The sequence below is a fragment of the Bactrocera oleae genome, chromosome 2, assembly GCF_042242935.1.
Source record: "Bactrocera oleae isolate idBacOlea1 chromosome 2, idBacOlea1, whole genome shotgun sequence".
Lineage (NCBI taxonomy): Eukaryota > Metazoa > Arthropoda > Insecta > Diptera > Tephritidae > Bactrocera > Bactrocera oleae.
The window spans coordinates 47,322,074-47,344,849 of NC_091536.1; the positions used below are offsets into that span (position 1 = coordinate 47,322,074).

Consider the following 22,776-nt stretch of genomic DNA (forward strand, 5'->3'; position numbering starts at 1 on the left):
AAACTTGGCGTGAATAATGCTTTTAAAGTACTAGGTACTGAATATGTGAACCCCAGTACCTATAGTTCCCTTTTTATCGAAAATATCGGTCAATATGTAAGATATATAATTGAAGTTTATGTAATAAATGGATTTGTCAGTAAATAACTGAGGCAACAGTTCCTACTTCTAATTAATAAAATATATAAAGAAATGTCAAACGAGTATATAGCCGTTCCTTACTTTAATTTAAATTACATATTTATCGGGTGATCCAAGCAGAGGTACTTTTTTCATCAGCCTTTTTTACAGATCACGTGTGAGTCGTGTCAAGCTATCATGTCATTGTTGTTTTTTGTTGTTAAGTACTTGTATTGTTTGACAAATCGTTCAACTTTATTATGATAATTCACGTTCTGTAAAGAATGTGTTTCGCGCGCTTCGCCTAACTTATGGTTAACATGATCGGCCTGCTGATCGTACTATTCGCAACACCATTACCCTTCTTTAAACTCAGCATTCATTAGAAGACCGTGGTAAGTCGATTCGGCGCCATTCGCAGCAATTCGGACTGACGCATGGAACGACTTGGCGCATTTTACGTCGCGATCTTTCTATATTTCTTCAAATACAATGCCGTTGAGAACGTAACCGTCAATGGCGACCATTATCGCGCCATGATAACCGACTATTTGATGCCTGACATTAAATCTCGTGATCTTGGCGACATTTGGTTTCAACAATACGGCGCCACTTCCCACACATCGCATCCATCAATAAATTTATTGAGAGAACACTTCGGTGAGCAGATAATTTCACATTTTGGGCCGGTCGATTGGCCACCAAAATCGTGTGATATCACACCGTTAGACTTTTTCCTGTGGGGATATATAAAATCTTAAGTCTATGCGGACAATCCCGCTTCAATTGAGGCCATGGAGCAAAACATCACGCGTGTCATTCGCCAGTTACAAGTCGAAATGTTAGAACGAGTCATCGAAAATTGGACTCAACGAATATATCATCTGATATGTAGCCGCGACCAAAATTTGAAAAATCTTCAGAAAATAAATACCAAAGAATGTTCTTTCGAATGATAATAAACATTCCTAATTAAATTTGAATTTTCTGCGTTTTTTCTTTAAAAAAGTAGGGAACCTCGAAATAGATCACCTTTTACAATATTAAAATCCCTCAAAATCTTATCACTTACTGCGAGAAATATATGTATTTAATCTATCACACTCTTCAATCATTTCAATATCTCCAAGACAGTCTCCTGGCCCGCTAATAGATTCTAATTTATCCACATATATGTGTTTTGTCTGATAAAGATAAATCTTAATATAATTTAAAGAAGAACTTAGCGTTGGAGAATTATTTGTTATACTAACCCGATCATAAACTCTTTTGTATAGCTCCACTTCTCCACTCAGTATAAAATACACCGTGGAAGGTGGATCGCCTTCCTTTATTATTTTCCTTCCAGGACCCACGAATGATAATTTAATTACTGGTGTTAGCCTAGCTCGTACTTTCTGAGGAATATATTTGTACATATATCATTTGAAAATAAGATGGTAAATTTAATCGATAACTAACCGGTGGTATTCTAGAAAAACACATGAGGCTTGCCAACAAGTTAACTAACTTTTTCCGGTCATCTACTGAACGAAGGTAGTGATGGGTCCGCAATAACGTCTTTTCCTTAAATAATACAAATAAACTTTCATTATATTGATAATAGTCCATTATCGGAGCGAAGTTATTGATGGACATTTAACAAATTTTTAACATGTCACACGTTCCAATTTTACCAAATAAAATTTTTCAATTAGTTTTAACGAAACAATCAATTTTACGAAACGAAATAAGAACTGATATATCAATGCTCTTATTCTCAATAAATACAAAAAACCTATTATTATTAACATATTTCTTTTTTGTAAGTATTGTAGCTACTAAACTCGGGAGTATATTTTCAGGTGTTGGAAAATCTTTGTATTATATTAATAACGAAGGAAGGGCTAAGTACGATTTTATTATTATTCCGAAATTTTCAAGGATCAAAGCCTTGGAAATTCTTTTAGGTATTCACAAAACTTTATATTCAACAATTGAACATTCATTATTTGTAGAAACTGCGAATATATTACAATTATATAATATTTGGTATCTTATATTACAAGGCATACCTAATCAATTTTATTAATATACTAGCTGTCTACGTTATTTCTCAGGAAATGTTTTTTCAGAAATATTTTTTTGTAGTTTGATTAATTTATAGTTTGGAACATAAGAAACAATGGCCCCCAGACCCCAATCTCAGAGATAACAGATTCGCCTTGCTGGCATCTGTCCCCCAACCAAAACGGAAAAAAATAAAATAAAAACAATTTGAACCTTTTCCCAATCTTTCAGAAATAGAAGTGAAAAATCTAAAATACGTTGTAATATCGTCCGTTCATATTAATAAACCATTAAATAGGTGTAACTGCTTTGCCATTCATACTGCATTAAAATTGGTATGCAAAGAAATTATCAAAATCACAGAATTATGCGACGGAAGTCTGTGCCTATTACTAAAAGACAAATCAACCGCCGAAAAGTTCATTCTTACATTCATACTTTTGACTAGTACCAACTACCCAATCACATAGATGTCACATGGCATTCAGTTAAGGTTAGACCATGTTTGTCAAATCCTATGCAATCCAAAGATATTTTAAAATACAAAACAAAAGTAAAATGGAGCAGCAATAAACATATATAGAAATCAAAGTCTACCAATTGTTGGTCGTCGTCCTTTCTTATCGTAAGCCAACTAATTAATCCAAAAATAATAATAAATAATACCTAGATCCCACTTAAACAAAATTTCTCTAGCTAAGACATTTTACATATTTTAATAAAATCCCAAAATCCTTTAGTTTGGTTGGGGGATTTTAACTCATGGAGCCAAAAATTTAAGACAGCAATCTCATAGTTTTAAACGATGGCAGTACTATACACTTCTCTACTCATCAATCACTCACTCATCTAGATGTCACAATATGTTTCACTAAAATGTTTCCATTATGTTCTTGAAAGGTCCTTAGTGACCTCCATGGTAGTGATCCCTTCACTTTCATGATAGATATCGGACTTCACCCAGACAAGTCTATAAAAAGGTTTAAACCTATTTTTCTAATAAATAAAGCCAATTAGGATAATTTGAAAAAAGATTTCTGCTCATCAATATCCAACAAACTCAGTGTTTCTAATAATTCTGCACTTGTACGAAAAATAAAACGTTCTTTTGCACACCATAGCTCAAACTAAAAATACATATCAACTCCGAAATGAACCATGGTGGAATAGTTAGTTAGCAAACCTTAGATCACAAAACGGAAAAGCTGGTATAAATACAAAAAAACACGCAACCTTCTGACCTCTTAATATTATATATAAACGCGATAATGTTTTTTTTAAATGACAAACCAAAAAGGCAAAAAACTTTGTGTTATAGAATTTACTGAAAATATCAACTCCACAAACTCTCTTCAACATGTTTGGCGAGATATATGTTAAGACCCTAAAAAAACCTATTACTACAATCAATTACTTAAACACCCAATCTGGATTAACAAACGACCTGAATATCCTAGTGGAGGGCTCATATTCTAGTGACTTTACTTCTACCAAACAGTTCGTGACTGAAAAGCGAAAATATCTGAGCCATAACCTCTTACCTAACGATAATCTTAGTAATTCAGCGCTAAATTTAGAATCAAATATAAGCACTGACAAGTTTGAGGACGCGATATCCAACTCCAGAGGTAAAACACCTGGTTTAGACAGGATTGCCTATGCCATGTTAAGAAACATCCCACAAAACGTTAAAAAAAGGAATAGTAAATAGTTACAAGAAAATACCTTCAGACGAGTATATCCTCAAAGTTGGAAAATAGTTGAAGTCATTCCTATATCGAGACCTGGAAAATCTTCATCAAAACTTTGGAACTATAGGCCTATTTCGCTACTTTTCTGTTAAGGGAAGGTCTTGGAGAAAATAATCTCCAAACGATTAATGTGGTATGCAGAGAAGAATAGACTTATCAATCACAACCAAGTCGCATTCAGAAAAAATCAAGGTACAATAGACGCCCTTTTACACTTCGAGCGCTTTTCCTCCAAATTATCTGTAACCAGGGGCATGTTACTTGCTTGAGCTTAGACTTTGAAAAAGCGTATGACCGTTTTGGGTTTCATAAAGTTCTACAACAATTAGAAAAATTGAAATTAGGAACAAAATATACAATCTACTGAAAAATTTCTTAGCAAACCGAAGATTTCGTGTTAAAGCCCACAACAAATTTTCTCACTGTTTGAAACTAGAAAGTGGAGTTCCTCAAGGTTCCCCTTTATCTGTGGTCATATTCATAAATATATTTACCGAAATCAGCCAGATACTATCCAATTACCCAGTCGACCATTGTATGTACGCAGATGACATTGTGATATTTTCAAATTTTACGGAAATATTTAATAATATATCCCACTAGTCTCTCACATCAGGCGCTAAGCTATCTTTCGATACATGTAATATCTTACAATAATAAAGTAAGAAATAATTTTAATAATAATAATAACTAATATTAATAACTCCTTTAAGAACATACATATAATATGTGCATATGAAATTAAATTTTTAGGACTAGTTTAAGATCAAAAAATATCAGCATTTTTACATAAGAAAAAACTTTTTGAATACTAAGTATAATTAAGTTTTTATCTTCACGACATTCTTTTATTCATCCTTTAATACTTATCAACATTGTGAGATCTTTCCTATTACTCATTATTGAATATGGACTTCCAATCTACGGACATCATAGCGGTAGTGAGTTAAAGAAGCTTTATGCGACTAGTCACATGGCAGTAAGAAATAGTCTTAGGGCATTTTCAACTTCCAGCACCAAAAGTATTCTCGCTGAATCCGGAATGCCACATATTAACGAAAGACTGGACTAACATATTGCGGCTGATATCAAAGGTATATCACGGCTCTAACCCGAGTCTGCTGAACAACGTACCTACGGCTACCCGGCACAAAGGAATACTCAAGTTCCCCTCAACAATACACATAATTATAAAGTACGTTCATGAACTTGATATTCACCTTACACCTAAATTATGTTGTTTTTTACCGCAGAAGCATACGCCATAAAAGAACCTAACCAGTGGGTCACGTCCTCAATAAGTACAAGTATTCACGTGAGAACTTATGAAAGCAACGACATCTTGCGATTCGTTAAAAATTTCTTAAAGTCTAAAGCGAAAGCGGCATGGTGTACTTATGACAACCGCTTCCGACTCATAAATAAACAGAAAAGCAGTATACCCTCCTACATGCAGTATCCCACAGATACAAATTTTCACACGTCTCCGTTGAGGACACTGTATTTTAACGCACCAACATATACTAGAACGCAATCTAACGCCTTGCTCCCGTTATGCAACAATTCAACAAATTCTGTGGAGCGCATTTTTAACTCCTGTCCTGCCTTTCGTAATATACGACAAGATTACGTCAAGTCTTCTCTTTCCTAATTCCTCAAGAAACCATCTACTGTCAATATAAAAAAAAAGAACGTGAGACACTCGGGGACTGCCGCGGTAAAGCTATTGCATAGCATTTTTTATCAAGTTATGCAATTATATGCGAAGAAATGCGAGATTTGTTTCTAAACAATTATTTATATATTCTTCTGATTAAATGGTCTCTTTCGTAATTGAAGTACCTTGCCCAACATACACAAACGTAACGTTGAAACATCTCCTAACTCACAACCTCATGATTTTAGCGGCGATGTATAACAGGTGTTGTGGGTCAGTAGCACGCCTATCAGTATGCCGAAGTTCACTAGTAGCTTGCATAAATGATGTAACAATAAAACCATATCTGTATGTTCGAAACTGACCGCCGTAAATTGTCGGAAAAGATGGTTCTTCCGCATGTTTATCCATTAAAATACTGACTGGCCTGTTATATTCACCGGGTGCTAGACTCAAAATTAAAATCAAATTACATATCCACGATTTTTCTACATTTCGTTGACGAAATTTCCTTTGACGTTCAACATTTGATTTTGGTACTTTTTCGTTTTTATACTCTTCCAACCTGTAGCTACAGAGTATAATAGTTTTGTTCACCTAACGGTTGTTTGTATCACCTAAGACTAATCGAGTTGGATATAGGGTTATGTATATATAAATGATCAGGATGAAGAGACGAGTTGAAATCCGGGTGACTGTCTGTCCGTCTGTCCGTCCGTCCGTGCAGGCTCTAACTTCAGTAAAAATTGAGATATCTTTATGAAACTTGGTAGACATGTTACTTGATACCGTGAGACGGTTGGTATTGCAGATGGGCGTAATCGGACCACTGCCACGCCCACAAAACGCCATTATTCAAAAACTTTTATTTGGTGTACAGGATCAGAATAGGGAGGGGCATCTGCAGTTAAAATTTTTTTTAAGTGGGCGTGTTCCCGCCCCTAATAGGTTTAATGTGCATATCTCCTAAACCGCTAGTGCAATAATAAAAAAATTAATTGGAAGCAAATGTTTGTAGAACCTCTACCTACAGTGTGAAAATGGGTGAAATCGGGTGGCAACTCCGCCCACTCCCCATATAACGGTACTGTTAAAAACTACTAAAAGCGCGATAAATCAAGCACTAAACACGCCAGAGACATTAAATTTTATCTCTGGGATGGTATGAGATGACTTTATAGGAATCGCGTTCAAAATTAGACAGTGGGCGTGGCACAGTCCACTTTTAGGTGAAAACCCATATCTTGAGATCTGCTTAACCGATTTCTACCAAATTCGGGGCATAACGTTCTTTTCATATTTCATAGTGCGAAAATGGGCGAAATCTGACTACAACCACGCCTACTTTCCATATAACACCATTTTAAATTCCATCTGATTCTTTCACTTTCCACTATGCAAATCAGGCAACAATGACTGTATCGGGATAAAACTTTGCGTGAATAATGCGATTAAAGTATGCCACCTTGTGGCCAAAAATTGTCTAAATCGAACCAAAAGTGTTCAAGCCCCTAAGTACTAAATATGTGGACCCCAGTGCCTATAGTTGACCTTCTACCGAAAATATCAGGCAATCCACAAAGAAATCTCAAACGAGTATACTATTTGACTTTGCGAGAGTATAAAATGTTCGGTTACATCCGAACTTGGCCCTTCCTTACTTGTTTATTTTTTTAATTTAATTTTTTTCATTTTTCTTCACATATTTCTAACACTGATAATATGCCCTATGAAATGTACGCTTACAGATTCGTATATTTACAATGCGCAAACGAATTTACATATAATTTTAAGATATTCTGCATATACAGGGCGGCTCACAAATCGTGCTACAAAAATAAACCGTAATAAGTTTCTTTTTAATCAATGCATTACAATAATTATTTTTGGATTGTATAGAAAATCTTATTTTATTTTATACAATTAATTATTCCTCCATGCTCGGCCACGCATATGCGACACCTAATTAGAAAATTAATGCGGGCTGGAGGGTTCGTCGGGATTGATGGGAGTTCAGTCAGATTTCTGGGTTTGATTTTGTACTCCTCTTGCTTGACATAACCCCATAAGAAAAGACCAAGCGGTCGCAAATATTCTTATACATATAAATGTAAGTATATGTATAATTATGTGTGCATGTAAACAAATATGAAAGTTAATTTGTCTATATGCAACGTATGTATGTAAATATGTACACTCATTGTTTCATGGGAAATCAGAACCATACACACTCTTACAAACATACATCGCATATGGCAATTGCAAAATCAACCATTTTCATATACAACGTGGCATGCGTAAATGGAAACAAAGTCAACAAGTCATGTGCATGTATACGGGCAGATGTGTGTACAAAAAATTCGCATATTTACATACGCACATTCTTTGACAAATACAGTCAAACCCGGTTAAGTGCCAAAACCAAAGTTGCAGATTTTTTGTGCTTTGTAGTACATAAGCGATTGTGGTACTTAAGCGACTGGTACCAAAAAAATAATTTCTATGTATTTAAAAAAAAATTACCGTTTTCCTTAAAAAATTAAGAAAAAAAACGTGAGATGCAGCAAGACACAGGCAGATAAGAGGGATTGGAGGAGTGATACTTAACCGGGGCTTACTGTATACATAAATAAGAGGAATATTGAATATTTTCTTTAAAAAGTTTCTTGAATTGTAAATCGACAAATATACTATGTTGTCACTTTTATTCTAAAATATTTTAATACTCATATTTGAGGGGTTGCCACTTTTCCCTTCTACAGGGAATATCAGAAATTTGTTCAATATATGATTTTTAGCTTTTGCCATCGTCGTGAAAAGACGCTTGTGGGCAAAAGCATGCTCGGGGGGATGTGAGGGTATCTGTTTTTATGAAAGAAGCGAGGTTGCTTGTTAAAAGTACGCCTGCGTTCATGAATGAAAATGTTGTTGTTGTATATTTTGCTATAAATTTGGGATTCGGCTATTTGGCTGACATATTGACTTGTGACTATTGTTGTTTTTGTAGAACAATGTTTGTAGTTTTTGCGGGTGACATATTAACATGTGTACGCATATACATATGTATGTATGTTGGTTTGTGTATGCATTATTTGTTCGGCAATTTTATGTATACATACATATATGCGTGTACATATAAATCAATGCGCGCACATAAGTATAGTGTATTGATAAGTGATAAAATCATGATTTGAATTTCTGAATGCGTACATTCAAATACATACGTACATACATATGACTATATAAGATTAAAAGATGTATATATTGTACATACATATATTGTAATAAAGTTAATCTCTATTATTATAATATAAACTATTTAGTATGAATGTACTTATATTAGGTGAAAACTAAATAAAATTATTAAATGCCCAAATTGCCTATAAATATTATTTAGAAATTCCATAATTTCATAGATCTTATCAGTTTTGCATGCATTCATAAAAATTCGCAAAATGATATTCATTTCAATAAATATGATTGCATATAAACGTATAAGAATATAAGCCAAAAGGCTAACATGCAGCTGTAATATCAAAGCAAGTCTCTGAGAATAATTTTCATTGAATTCTCAACTCTGTTCACTCTTCACTTTTAAAATTTCTCCTTCCGAGCCAGATGTGGTAAAATCAGAGAATGTTAATGAATAGAGAAGGAGCAAATGTTAGCTGTACTAAAATGTCAACACCTATCAGGGTACGCAACGAACTACACCACTCTATAAGCAAAATGTATATACATACATATGCACAGATGTTCATTGGTATGCGCAAAAACAAAAGTTTAAATAATAAAAACGAAAGAAATTGACTTCTGACAGGAAAATATTAATAATGAGGGAAATAATATGAAAATAGAATTAAAATATCATTCAATAAAAAAGGGTTATAAAAATAATAAAATAGTATATAAAAATATGATAGGATTTGAACTTAGGCAAAATATTTCACGTTGAAATAAACAAGTCTGCTATACAAGCAGCATCACAGACAATATTTAAACCAGAGAACTTAGAACAACTTAGCGAGTGTAAGGCGCTATGTTGTGGTGTGGTGCGTTGTAATCGGGTGCGCCAGTTTTTCCCGAATAGAGCGTTTTGTATATGTAGGGGAGTCTTAATTCATTTATATATCATAAGCAACATAGGCGAATATTTTGCACATATGTATATGCTGTTGCATGTGTTATTTGGATTTCGGCGTGCTTCTGCTAGAATAGCCGAGGGCGCGGCATACATGGCGATGGAGTATTCGTATATCCTTATTTACCAGTATATGTAGGAATCAATTTGGGAATTGGTGTTTGAGGAAAGCAACTTTATTTTGCATATTTATTTGATTTATTATTTTGGCGACTTATTATTATTATAGTATATATAAGTTTTTCATTTTTAATAGTTTCATTGGAAGTTGTTTAAAATTTCTTTAGTATCGGCTTGTTGGGGTTAGCGACTCTATGTCTGGCTCAGATGTAGCCGGAATGGGTGCTCCGTTGCAAAACATGTCCTGGAGTTAGGCCTGTGACCTTGAAGAGATCTTGCGAGCGTACTATGATGGGCCTTGAACTGGGAACGGCTTCATTTCGTGTTAATAATGTTCACAATTTTTCTACTCTTGCAACATGTTGCTACAGAGTATAATAGTTTTGTTCACCTAACAGTTGTTTGTATCACACTAATAGAGATAGATATCGAGTAACAGCAGGTTTTCCAATAGGGTTGATATGATTTCTAAGTGTCGTTACGGCCATTTGAATATGTTATGATTTGTAATTTTTTTTTGATTGCATTCAATAATGTTTACAATTTCATCGTGGAAAGATATATGCAAGAATAACGTTTAAAAATAATTAAATTTTATTATTAAAATAATTGTTCTCCAATTGAAACTTTTTCTGCGCTTTTGCATTTTATGGTCGTAATAATAGTCCACCTGTGCTCGCTATTCGTAAAATTTCTGAAAATTTCGAGCGTACATTTTCTCTACATAATGTTCAAGCAGAGAACTTAGAACAACGAGAAGGTGCAAATTGAATTTTCTATGATGCTCGATTGGTTGGCTGAAAAATTGAGATCAAGAAGTTCACCACTTTCTGTAATATTTGCGATTATTTAACAGAAATGAGAATTTATAACAACGTTCTCTGACAAATTACGTATCTCCCAACATAAAGAGAAAAATGAAATGAAATGAATGAGAAAACAAAACATACAAATGCCACTTCACATATGAATGATTATTTTTTGTCATATAAACGATTTTTATGATAAAAATTGATAAAATATGATTTTTTTGCACATATGCTACATTGATAAAATGTGAAAGATTATGCAAGAAATGATATTTTACTATTTTCTAATTTCAGTTGTTACAGAATTAATAATTTATGTATGTACATATGTACATCAATATGTTATATTATATAATATACTTGTAATAATATATTATCAATTATCAATAAAAACATGTGAGCGCACTGCTCTATATGTAAGTATGTATGTACAAATATGCGTATGACCGCGCAAAATAAGTAATGCATACACAAATCTACATACATTAAAGCGTACAAATGTAAGTACGTCAGCCAATAGGCAAAATACAAACATTGTGGTACAAAAACAACAATTGTCTCAAATAGCATCAGCACCAGAAATCAATATGGCAGCCAAATTGACAAATCCTGAATTTGTAGTAAATCACACACCGACAACATTTTCATTCCTGAACGCTGGCGCACAATCAATAAGCTAAGTCGTTTCATTCATAAAAGCAAACGCCTTACACATCTCCCCGAGCATGCGTTTGCCCACAAGCGTCTTTTCGCGACGATGGCAAAAGCTAGAAATCATAAATTGAACATATTTCTGATGTTCCTTCCAGAAGGGAAAAGTGACAACCCTGCAAACACAGAAATCAATGACAAAAGTGGCAACAAAGCTTTTGTCGAGTTAAAATATTTCACAAATCTAAAATGTTTTTCCGTGGTTCGCAAAAATCTGCGTCAATATGTATGCATGCTCATATATTATATAAAAATACATATTTACAATGATTTGTGGGCAAAGCTGTTAGAGCGGCAAGGGAAGCGGTGACAATCGGCGAGAGTTCGTTTATTTTTCGGCACATCTCGGATTTTCTACCAACAACACAATGTTGTGACGCTTTGTCGTCGCGTCAGTCCTTCGACAGATTGACTCTTTGACATAAAAGCAAAGAACGTGAGCTTCGATCATTGGTTGACCAGAGAACTTAAAACAATGAGAAGGTGCAGGTTCGACAGCGAACAATTTGTAGGAATTTATCAAGGAGTTCACCACAGATGCACCAGAAACAAATAACATTTTTCGCTTTTATAACAGCGGTGAATCTGTACACATACGCTCTCTTAACATAACCAACCGACGAATATTGAAGAGAATATAATATGTGAGCAAAACTGGGCATATTGATATGCCATTTGAAATATATTCCCTTTTATTGAACTATTATTTATTATTTTTTAAATTATTTTATGTTAATTCATTTTTAATTTATTATGAGAAATATATCAAAATACTTTTAAATTATTACTAATAAAGTATTTTGATATATTTCTTAAAATAATTCATTAATTGTACTTGACACCATTATGGAGTCATAAAAGTACAGCATTGTGTTTTGCCGTCGGTATTTCACATTCATGCTTCAATTTTTCTTTTCAAATGCATGTGTAAACATATGTAACAGGACATACATATATTATGTCGTTTACACATTTGTATGTATTTTTATGTAGATATGTACACTCATTACTTCATGTGAAATCTCCGTTGACACATTTTTTGCTTTTATGTCAAAGAGTCAATCTGTCGAAGAACTGACGCGACGACAAAGCGTCACAACATTGTGTTGTTGGTAGAAAATCCGAGATGTGCCATACACACTCTTACAAACATACATCGCATATGGGCAAGTGTAAAGTCAATGTGTGTACAAAAAATTCGCATATTTACATACGCACATTCTTTGACAAATACAGTCAAACCCGGTTAAGTGCCAAAACCAAAGTTGCAGATTTTTTGTGCTTTGTAGTACATAAGCGATTGTGGTACTTAAGCGACTGGTACCAAAAAAAATTATTTCTATGTATTTAAAAAAAATTACCGTTTTCTTTAAAAAATTAAGAAAAAAAAAGTGAGATGCAGCAAGACACCGGCAGATAAGAGGGATTGGAGGAGTGATACTTAACCGGGGTTTACTGTATACATAAATCAGAGGAATATTGAATATATTCTTTAAAAAGTTTCTTGAATTGTAAATCGACAAATTTACTATGTTGTCACTTTTATTTTAAAATATTTTAATACTCATATTTGTATTTATTGATAATTGATAATATATTATTATATTATATAATATAACATATTGATGTACATACATAAATTATTAATTCTGTAAAAATTGAAATTAGAAAATTATGAAAATAGTAAAATATAATTTTTTGCATAATCTTTCACATTTTATCAATGTAGCATTTGTGCAAAAAAATAATAATTTATCAATTTTTCATCATAAAAATCGTTTATATGGCAAAAAATAATCATGCATATGTGAAGTGACATTTGTATTTCTTGTTTTCTCATTCATTTCATTTAATTTTTCTCTTTATTTTGGTAGATACGTATTTTGTCAGAGAACGTTGTTAAAAATTCTCATTTCTGTTAAATAATAGCAAAACTATACAGAAAGTGGTAAACTCCTTGATCTCAAATTTTCAGCCAACCAATCGAGCATCATACAAAATTCAATTTGCACCTTCTCATTGTTTTAAGTTCTCTGGGTTGACCGTGTCAACGGAGATTTCACATGAAGTAATGAGTGTTCATATCTACATACATATGTTGTTTGTAGACAAATTTACAAATATTTTTACACATGTTATGAAAATGCCGACGGCAAAACACAATTCTGTACTTTTATGACTCCATAATGGTGTCAAGCACTTGAATTATTTTAAGAAATATATCAAAATATGTTTAAGTTATTATTAATAACTCACAAGATAGTAAAAATGAAATTACATAAAATAATTTAAAAATAATTATAAATAATAGTTCAATAAAAGGGAATATGTTTCAAATAGCATATCAATATTCCCAGTTTGGCATACATATTATCAGAGAATGTTGAAGAGTAGAGAAGGAGCAAATGTTAGCAGTACTAAAATGTTAATTGCTAAGAAGGAACATCGAAAACGCGCAAATTGGAAAATAAAATTTCACCACAACTATCAGGGTACGAAACGAACTACACCACTCTATAAGCAAAATGTATATACATACATATGCACAGATGTTCATTGGTATGCGCATAAACAAAAATTGAAATAATAAAAACGAAAGAAGTTGACTTCTGACAGGAAAATTTAATAATCAGGGAAATAATATTAAAATAGAATTCAAATATCAATTCATAAAAAAGGGTTATAAAAATAAAAAAGGACTATATAATATATGATTGGATTTGAACTTAGGCAAAATATTTCACGTTGCAATAAAGAAGTCTGCTATACAAGCAGCACCACGGACAATATTCAAACTCTTATGTCTAATCTGTGAACTCAAACGGCTATTGTTGTTTACTTGCTTCAAGGTTCATATGTCTATATGTGAATATTCTCGAAATTGCCTTCCTTCATTCGCATGTCCAAATATATTTGCATATATGTACACATATGTACATATGTATGTCCATCAATATGTCTTTCGCAAAAAATCTAACACTCGCGCAAGTGACAAAAAAAAACGTAGACGCACCATCATCGGCCAATAATATTCAAGCGAACTCGCGGCATATTTTCTAAGTATTTTATATTACAACGACTCAATTCATTCATAAGGAACGTGCGTCTGCTTCAAAGCAAAGTGCGCTCGTTCATAACTCTGCGCCGCGCTATATTTTCTGTGCGCCTGGTAAACCACATTTGGTTTTCATATAGAATTCCTATCGCATATGCGCGATATGAATGAAATTGAATTTGAATTGAATGTCTTCAGTAAAATTGAAGAATCAGCAAAATTTCAATTTTACAATTTGTATCACTGAAAATCCTACTCATCATCCCCTTCGCCTTTGTATGTTGCCCACAAGCTGCTTCCTCACAACATTTGCTAAAATTCAGAAATTGAAGAATTTGTCTGATGTTCACTTCAAAAAGGAGAATTGGCAACATGACCTCTTAGCGACTTTAAATAATATTTATATTTTTGCATATTATGCACTATTTATGGCATTAAATTACAAAATTTATATTAAATTGACATTCATATGAAATCATTAACTACTTCTATATATTCTAAGCACAGTCCATATAGTACTTTTATATGTTTACTTATTATCATTGCTTCATAGTTTGTCGATTTAGCCCATTTATCCAAATACGACGCTATGAAAATGCAGCCCAATCGGTAATCGCAATATTTCAAAAGAGCATAAGTCAACTTTCAACAGAAAAGCCCTGCAAAAAGGACAAACGAGACAACATAGCCGATCGACATTGTCGTAAAATTGTCGATTGAAAAAAATTTTGTCAACTCCGCGACGATGCGCAAAATTTGGCGTCAATATGTATGCGAGCTCGTTTGTATGTATGTATATAAATATGTATGTTTGTCGGCAAAGTCGTCATTTGGTTTTTTTCAACAACACAATGTCCGCGCGAACTCGCCGTTATTTCGTTGGCTTGCCACTATGCACATAGGCGTGTCAAGTGAGGGCTCATAATATATTGATATGCTGCTTAATTTGTATTGAAAAATACTGATGCATTTATGAATTATTTTCGTAATATAATATATATATATATATATATATATACCAATAAATTCATACCTATAATACCGATAAATAAAATATATATCTGAAATAATTATGTGGCGGTGCGCCCCAATCCCTCCTTGCCTGCGATCGTTCAACTCGCAAAAAGCAAAAAGCGTGGACAAAAGTCATTGCTTGTGCGGGGCAAGAAGAAGCAAGCATCAGCGTACGTGTATTTAAGAATGTATGTGTGATTATCACATTTGTGTAAATACGCATAATAAGGAAATATTCAATAAACCTAAACATATGAACATATTATATTTTCCTGATATATTTTAATTATCTCAGGAAGTAAAATATGCTATTAAAGAAATTGAATTATGATATGCTTAGACTCCAATTAATAAAATAAAAAAATTAAATAAAATTCGTTTTAGGATTCGAACGTATAGGCTCGTATTCGGATTGTGCGTAACCCCTTCCCGCTTACGACCTAAGCCACCACAAAAGTGGAAACGTGGCCGCTTAGCCACCGTTTTATTATTATCATTTGTTTAATAAGTATATTGCTTACGCAACGCACATACATAAGTTAGAAAACTAGCTTATTAAATGTTTATTTTATAATGAATTCTGGGGTTTTTACCGGTAATACAGATTTTTAATTCAAAAGGTTTTTCATAATTATAAATTTGTCATATCATAGAAATTGAAAACATAAATCTAAATAGGTATGCGCAACGATTTTTCATATAGGAATATTCGTTGTGTCTATTTATAGCATTTCGCATATTGTGTGGTGTATTTTTCTTTTTCGAAGTTATACTTTTCGATGTTCCCTCTTGTGGAATTACAAATTAGTACTCAAAAAGTTTTCATTTAACATTTGCTCCTTCTCTACTCTTCAACATTCTCTGACTACACCACTCTATAAGCAAAATGTATATACATACATATGCAGAGATGTTCTTTGATATGCGCATAAACAAAACTTAAAATAATAAAAAGGAAAATAACTGACTTATGAAAAGAAAATATAAGTAATGAGGGAAATAATATGAAAATAGAACTAAAATATCATTTAATATAAAAGAGTTATAAAAATAAAAAAGAGTATATAAAAATATGTGATAGGATATGAACTTAGGCAAAATATTTTACATTGCCATAAAGAAGTGTGCTATACAAGCACCACCACAGATGATATTCGAGTAATTTTGTCTAATCTGTAAACTGAAACAGCTATTGTTGCTTCAATGTTCATATGTCTATATGTGAATATTCTTGAAATTGCCTTCCTTAATTCGCATGTCCAAATATATTTGCATATATGTACACATATGTACATATGTATGTACCTCAATATGTCTTTCGCAAAAAATCAAACATTCGCGCAAGTGACAAAAAAACGTAGACGCACCATCATCGGCCAATAAAAATTCAAGGGAAGTCGCGGCATATTTTCTAAGTATTTCATATTACAACGACAACAAATTCATTCATAAGGAACGTGCGTCTGCTTCAAAGCAAAGTGCGCTTGTTCATAACTCTGCGCCGCGCTATTTTTTCTGTGCGCCTGGTAAGCCACATTTGGTTTTCATAACGAATTCCTACGCATATGCGAAAGAAATGAAATGAGTAAAACGAGAAAAATTCAATTTTACAATTTGACAGCCACCACTGAAAATCCTACCATCCCCCTCGCATTTGTATGTCCACAAGCTGCTTCCTCACAACATTTGCTAAAAATCAGAAATTGAAGAATTTGTCTGATGTTCACTTCAGAAAGGAGAATTAGCAACATGACCTATTCGAGTTTAAATAATATTTATATTTTTGCATATTATGCACTATTTATGGCATTAAATTACAAAATTTATATTAAATTGACATTCATATGAAATCATTAACTACTTCTATATATTCTAAGCACAGTCCATATAGTACTTTTATATGTTTACTTATTATCATTGTTTCATAGTTTTTCGATTTAGCCCATTTTATCTAAATACGACGCTATGAAAATGCAGCCCAATTGGTAATCGCAATATTTCAAAAGAGCATAAGTCAACTTTCAATAGCAAACCACTGCAAAAAGGACAAACGAGACAACATAGCCGATCGACATTGTCGATTGAAACAAATTTTGTCAATTCCGCGACGATGCGCAAAATTTGGCGTCAATATGTATGCGAGCTCGTTTGTATGTATGTATATAAATATGTATGTTTGTCGGCAAAGTCGTCATTTGGTTTTTTTCAACAACACAATGTCCGCGCGAACTCGCCGTTATTTCGTTGGCTTGCCACCATGCACATAGGCGTGTCAAGTGAGGGCTCATAATATATTGATATGTTGCTTAATTTGTATTGAAAAATACTGATGCATTTATGAATTATTTTCGTAATATAATATATTATATATATATATATATATATATACCAATAAATTCATACCTATAATCGTTTTCAAACTGAATTCGATAAATAAAATATATATCTGAAATAATTATGTGGCGGTGCGCCCCAATCCCTCCTTGCCTGCGATCGTTCAACTCGCAAAAAGCAAAAAGCGTAGACAAAAGTCATTGCTTGTGCGGGGCAAGAAGAAGCAAGCATCAGCGTACGTGTATTTAAGAATGTATGTGTGATTATCACATTTGTGTAAATACGCATAATAAGGAAATATTCAATAAACCTAAACATATGAACATATTATATTTTCCTGATATATTTTAATTATCTCAGGAAGTAAAATATGCTATTAAAGAAATTGAATTATGATATGCTTAGACTCCAATTAATAAAATAAAAAAATTAAATAAAATTCGTTTTAGGATTCGAACGTATAGGCTCGTATTCGGATTGTGCGTAACCCCTTCCCGCTTACGACCTCAGCCACCTCAAAAGTGGAAATGTGGCCGCTTAGCCACCGTTTTATTGTTATCCTCTTTTTAATAAGCAAATGCTCACATAACGCACATACATAAGTTGGAAAAATAGCCTATTAAATGTTTATTTTATTATGAATTCTGGGGTTTTTACCGGTAATACAGATTTTTAATTCAGAAGGCTTTTCATAATTATAAATTTGTCATATCATAGAAATTGAAAACATAAATCTAAATAGGTATGCGCAACGATTTTTCATATAGGAATATTCGTTGTGTCTATTTATAGCATTTCGCATATTGTGTGGTGTATTTTTCTTTTTCGAAGTTATACTTTTCGATGTTCCCTCTTGTGGAATTACAAATTAGTACTCAAAAAGTTTTCATTTAACATTTGCTCCTTCTCTACTCATCAACATTCTCTGATATTATATTCTCTTCAATATTCGCCGTTTGGTTATGTTAAGAGAGCGTATGTTTACAGATTCACCGCTGTTATAAAAGCGAGAAATGTTATTTTTTTCTCGTGCATGTGAGGGCAGAGAACGTAAATGAATAGAGAAGGAGCAAATGTTAGCAGTACTAAAATGTTAATTGCTAAGAAGGAACATCGAAAACGCGCAAGTTCGAAAATAAAATGTCACCACAGCTGTCAATTTACGCAACGAACTACACCACTCTATAAGCAAAATGTATATACATACATATGCGCAGATGTTCTTTGATAAGCGCATAAACAAAAATTGAAGTAATAAAAATGAAAGTAATTGACTTCCGACAAGAAAATATAAATAATGAGGGAAATAATATGAAAATAGAATTAAAATATCATTTAATAAAAAAGGAATATAAAAATAAAAAAAGAGTATATAAAAATATGTGATAGGATATGAACTTAGGCAAAATATTTCACGTTGCAATAAACAAGTCTGCTATACAAGCAGCACCACAGATGATATTCAAGTAGTTTTGTCTAATCTGTAAACTGAAACAGCTATTGTTGTTTACTTGCTTCAATGTTCATATGTCTATATGTGAATATTCTTGAAATTGCCTTCCTTCATTCGCATGTCCAAATATATTTGCATATATGTACACATATGTACATATGTATGTCCCTCAATATGGCTTTCGCAAAAAATCAAACATTCGCGCAAGTGACAAAAAACCGTAGACGCACCAGCATCGGCCAATAATATTCAAGCAAACTCGCGGCTTATTTTCTAAGTATTTTATATTACAACGACAACAAATTCATTCATAAGGAACGTGCGCTGCTTCAAAGCAAAGTGCGTTCGTTCATAACTCTGCGCCGCGCTATTTTTTCTGTGCGCCTGGTAAACCACATTTGGTTTTCATATAGAATTCCTACGCATATGCGAAATAAATGAATGAAATTGAGTAAAACGAGAAAAATTCAATTTTACAATTTGACAGCCACCACTGAAAATCCTACCATCCCCCTCGCGTTTGTATGTTGCCCACAAGCTGCTTCCTCACAACATTTGCTAAAAATCAGAAATTGAAGAATTTGTCTGATGTTCACTTCAAAAAGGAGAATTGGCAACATGACCTCTTAGCGAATTGAAATAATATTTATATTTTTGCATATTATGCACTATTTATGGCATTAAATTACAAAATTTATATTAAATTGCCATTCATATGAAATCATTAACTACTTCTATATATTCTAAGCACAGTCCATATAGTACTTTTATATGTTTATTTATTATCATTATTTCATAGTTCGTCGATTTAGCCCATTTTATCCAAATACGACGTTATGAAAATGCAGCCCAATCGGTAATCGCAATATTTCAAAAGAGCATAAGTCAATTTTCAACAGCAAAGCCCTGCAAAAAGGACAAACGAGACAACATAGCCGATCGACATTGTCGATTGAAACAAATTTTGTCAACTCCGCCACGATGCGCAAAATTCGGCGTCAATATGTATGCGAGCTCATATGTATATATGTATGTTTGTCGACAAAATCGTCATTTGGTTTTTTTCAACAACACAATGTCCGCGCGAACTCGCCGTTATTTCGTTGGCTTGCCATCATACACAAAGGCGTTTCAACTGAGGGCTCATAGTATATTAATATGCTGCTTAATTTGAATTGAAAAATACTGATGCATAAATTACTTATTTTCGAATTATAATATTAATATACGTAAAAATATAAATACACATATATTCATACCTATAATCGTTTTTAAACTGAATTCGATAAATAAAATATATATCTGAAATAATTATGTGGCGGTGCGCCCCAATCCCTCCTTGCCTGCGATCGTTCAACTCGCAAAAAGCAAAAAGTGTGTACAAAAGTCATTGCTTGTGCGGGGCAAGAAGAAGCAAGCATCAGCGTACGTGTGTTTAAGAATGTATGTGTGATTATCACATTTGTGTAAATACGCATAATAAGGAAATATTCAATAAACCTAAACATATGAACATATTATATTTTCCTGATATATTTTAATTATCTCAGGAAGTAAAATATGCTATTAAAGAAATTGAATTATGATATGCTTAGACTCCAATTAATAAAATAAAAAATTAAATAAAATTCGTTTTAGGATTCGAACGTATAGGCTCGTATTCGGATTGTGCTTAACCCCTTCCCGCTTACGACCTCAGCCACCACAAAAGTGGAAATGTGGCCGCTTAGCCATCGTTTTATTGTTATCCTTTGTTTAATAAGCAATTGCTCACATAACGCACATACATAAGTTGGAAAAATAGCCTATTAAATGTTTATTTTATTATGAATTCTGGGGTTTTTACCGGTAATACAGATTTTTAATTCAGAAGGCTTTTCATAATTATAAATTTGTCATATCATAGAAATTGAAAACATAAATCTAAATAGGTATGCGCAACGATTTTTCATATAGGAATATTCGTTGTGTCTATTTATAGCATTTCGCATATTGTGTGGTGTATTTTTCTTTTTCGAAGTTATATTTTTCGATGTTCCTTCATGTGGAATTACAAATTAGTACTCAAAAAGTTTTCATTTAACATTTGCTCCTTCTCTACTCATCAACATTCTCTGGTGAGGTGAACTCCTTGATAAAATCAATCAAATTGTTCGCTGTCGAACCTGCACCTTCTCGTTGTTTTAAGTTCTCTGGATTAACTACCAGCGATGGCGCACTGGGTATTCAGTTGCGCATTAAAAAAACTGTATGTTCTATTTTGTCCACAAATTGCTTATTCAATAAGCACAAATTCACCTGGGCTGCGCTAAACTACATGCTGGTACAGTCGCTTAGGCACGCCTATTCAAAATCTGTGTATTTACTTCACTGATTCGTTTTTCTTTTATTTTTCCCCCATTTCTGGGTTTATTATGCTCAAATAAAACACTTCTTTTTTGCTTTACACTTTTATTAGTTATATTTCAATCCGAGCTCTTCAACGGTTAAAAGTCTTCTGAACTTACAAGCTAAAAGATATATAAACCGTTACAATTTCTTAGGCTGCTATGATGGACGCTTCTTTCTCTTTCCGGTCAGTTGGTATTGCCACTTGTTACTATTTGTCCTACTACCGTATCGTTCCTAAATACATATATTTTTTTGTCACACACAGGAGTGGTGTTTTCTTGTATCACTTTTGAGCAACTAACATTTTTTTTTGTTTCTTCTCTTTCACTATTCACTATTTTTCATTGTTTTTATACTCTCGCAACATGTTGCTACAGAGTATAATAGTTTTGTTCACCTAACGGTTGTTTGTATCACCTAAAACTAATCGAGTTAGATATAGGGTTATATATACATATATAAATGATCAGGATGAAGAGACGAGTTGAAATCCGGGTGACTGTCTGTCCGTCTGTCCGTCCGTCCGTCTGTCCGTGCAAGCTGTAACTTGAGTAAAAATTATTTATGAAACATATCTCCTAAACCGCTAATGCTATAACAACAAAATTCACTGGAAGCAAATGTTTTTAGAACCTCTACCTACAGTTTGAAAATAGTTGAAATCGGGTGGCAACTCCCCCCACTCCCCATATAACGGTACTGTTAAAAAATACTAAAAGCGCGATAAATCAAGCACTAAACACGCCAGAGACATTAAATTTTGTCCCTGGGATAGTATGAGATGACTTTATAGGAACCGCGTTCGAAATTAGTCAGTGGGCGTGGCACAGCCCACTTTTAGGTGAAACCCCATATCTTGGGATCTGCTTAACCGATTTTAACCAAATTTGGTGCATAACGTTCTTTTCATATTTCATAGTGCGAAAATGGGCGAAATCGGACTACAACCACGCCTGTTTCACATATAACACCATTTTCAATTCCATCTGATTCTTTCACTTTGCACTATGCATATCAAGCGACAATGATTATATCGGGGTAAAACTTTGCCTGAATAATACGTTTAAAGTATGCCACCTTGTGACCAAAAATTGTCTAAGTCGAACCAAAACTGTTCAAGCCCCTAAGTACTAAATATGTGGACCCCAGTGCCTATAGTTGACCTTCTACC

At 33.2% G+C, this 22,776-nt stretch overlaps 1 protein-coding gene across 5 annotated transcripts in view; it reads right to left on the reverse strand.

The window, feature by feature from the left end:
• The window catches only part of LOC106624016 (uncharacterized), a 216,977-nt gene that overhangs the window by 34,174 nt on the left and 160,027 nt on the right, over positions 1–22,776 (reverse strand). For all 5 annotated transcript variants that reach the window (XM_070113099.1, XM_070113097.1, XM_070113100.1 and 2 more), the window contains 2 exons: positions 1,582–1,686; positions 1,374–1,517 (listed from right to left, as the gene is read on the reverse strand). In XM_070113099.1, coding sequence (XP_069969200.1) covers positions 1,374–1,517; positions 1,582–1,686 — 249 coding nt within the window. The remainder of the gene's footprint in view (positions 1–1,373; positions 1,518–1,581; positions 1,687–22,776) is intronic.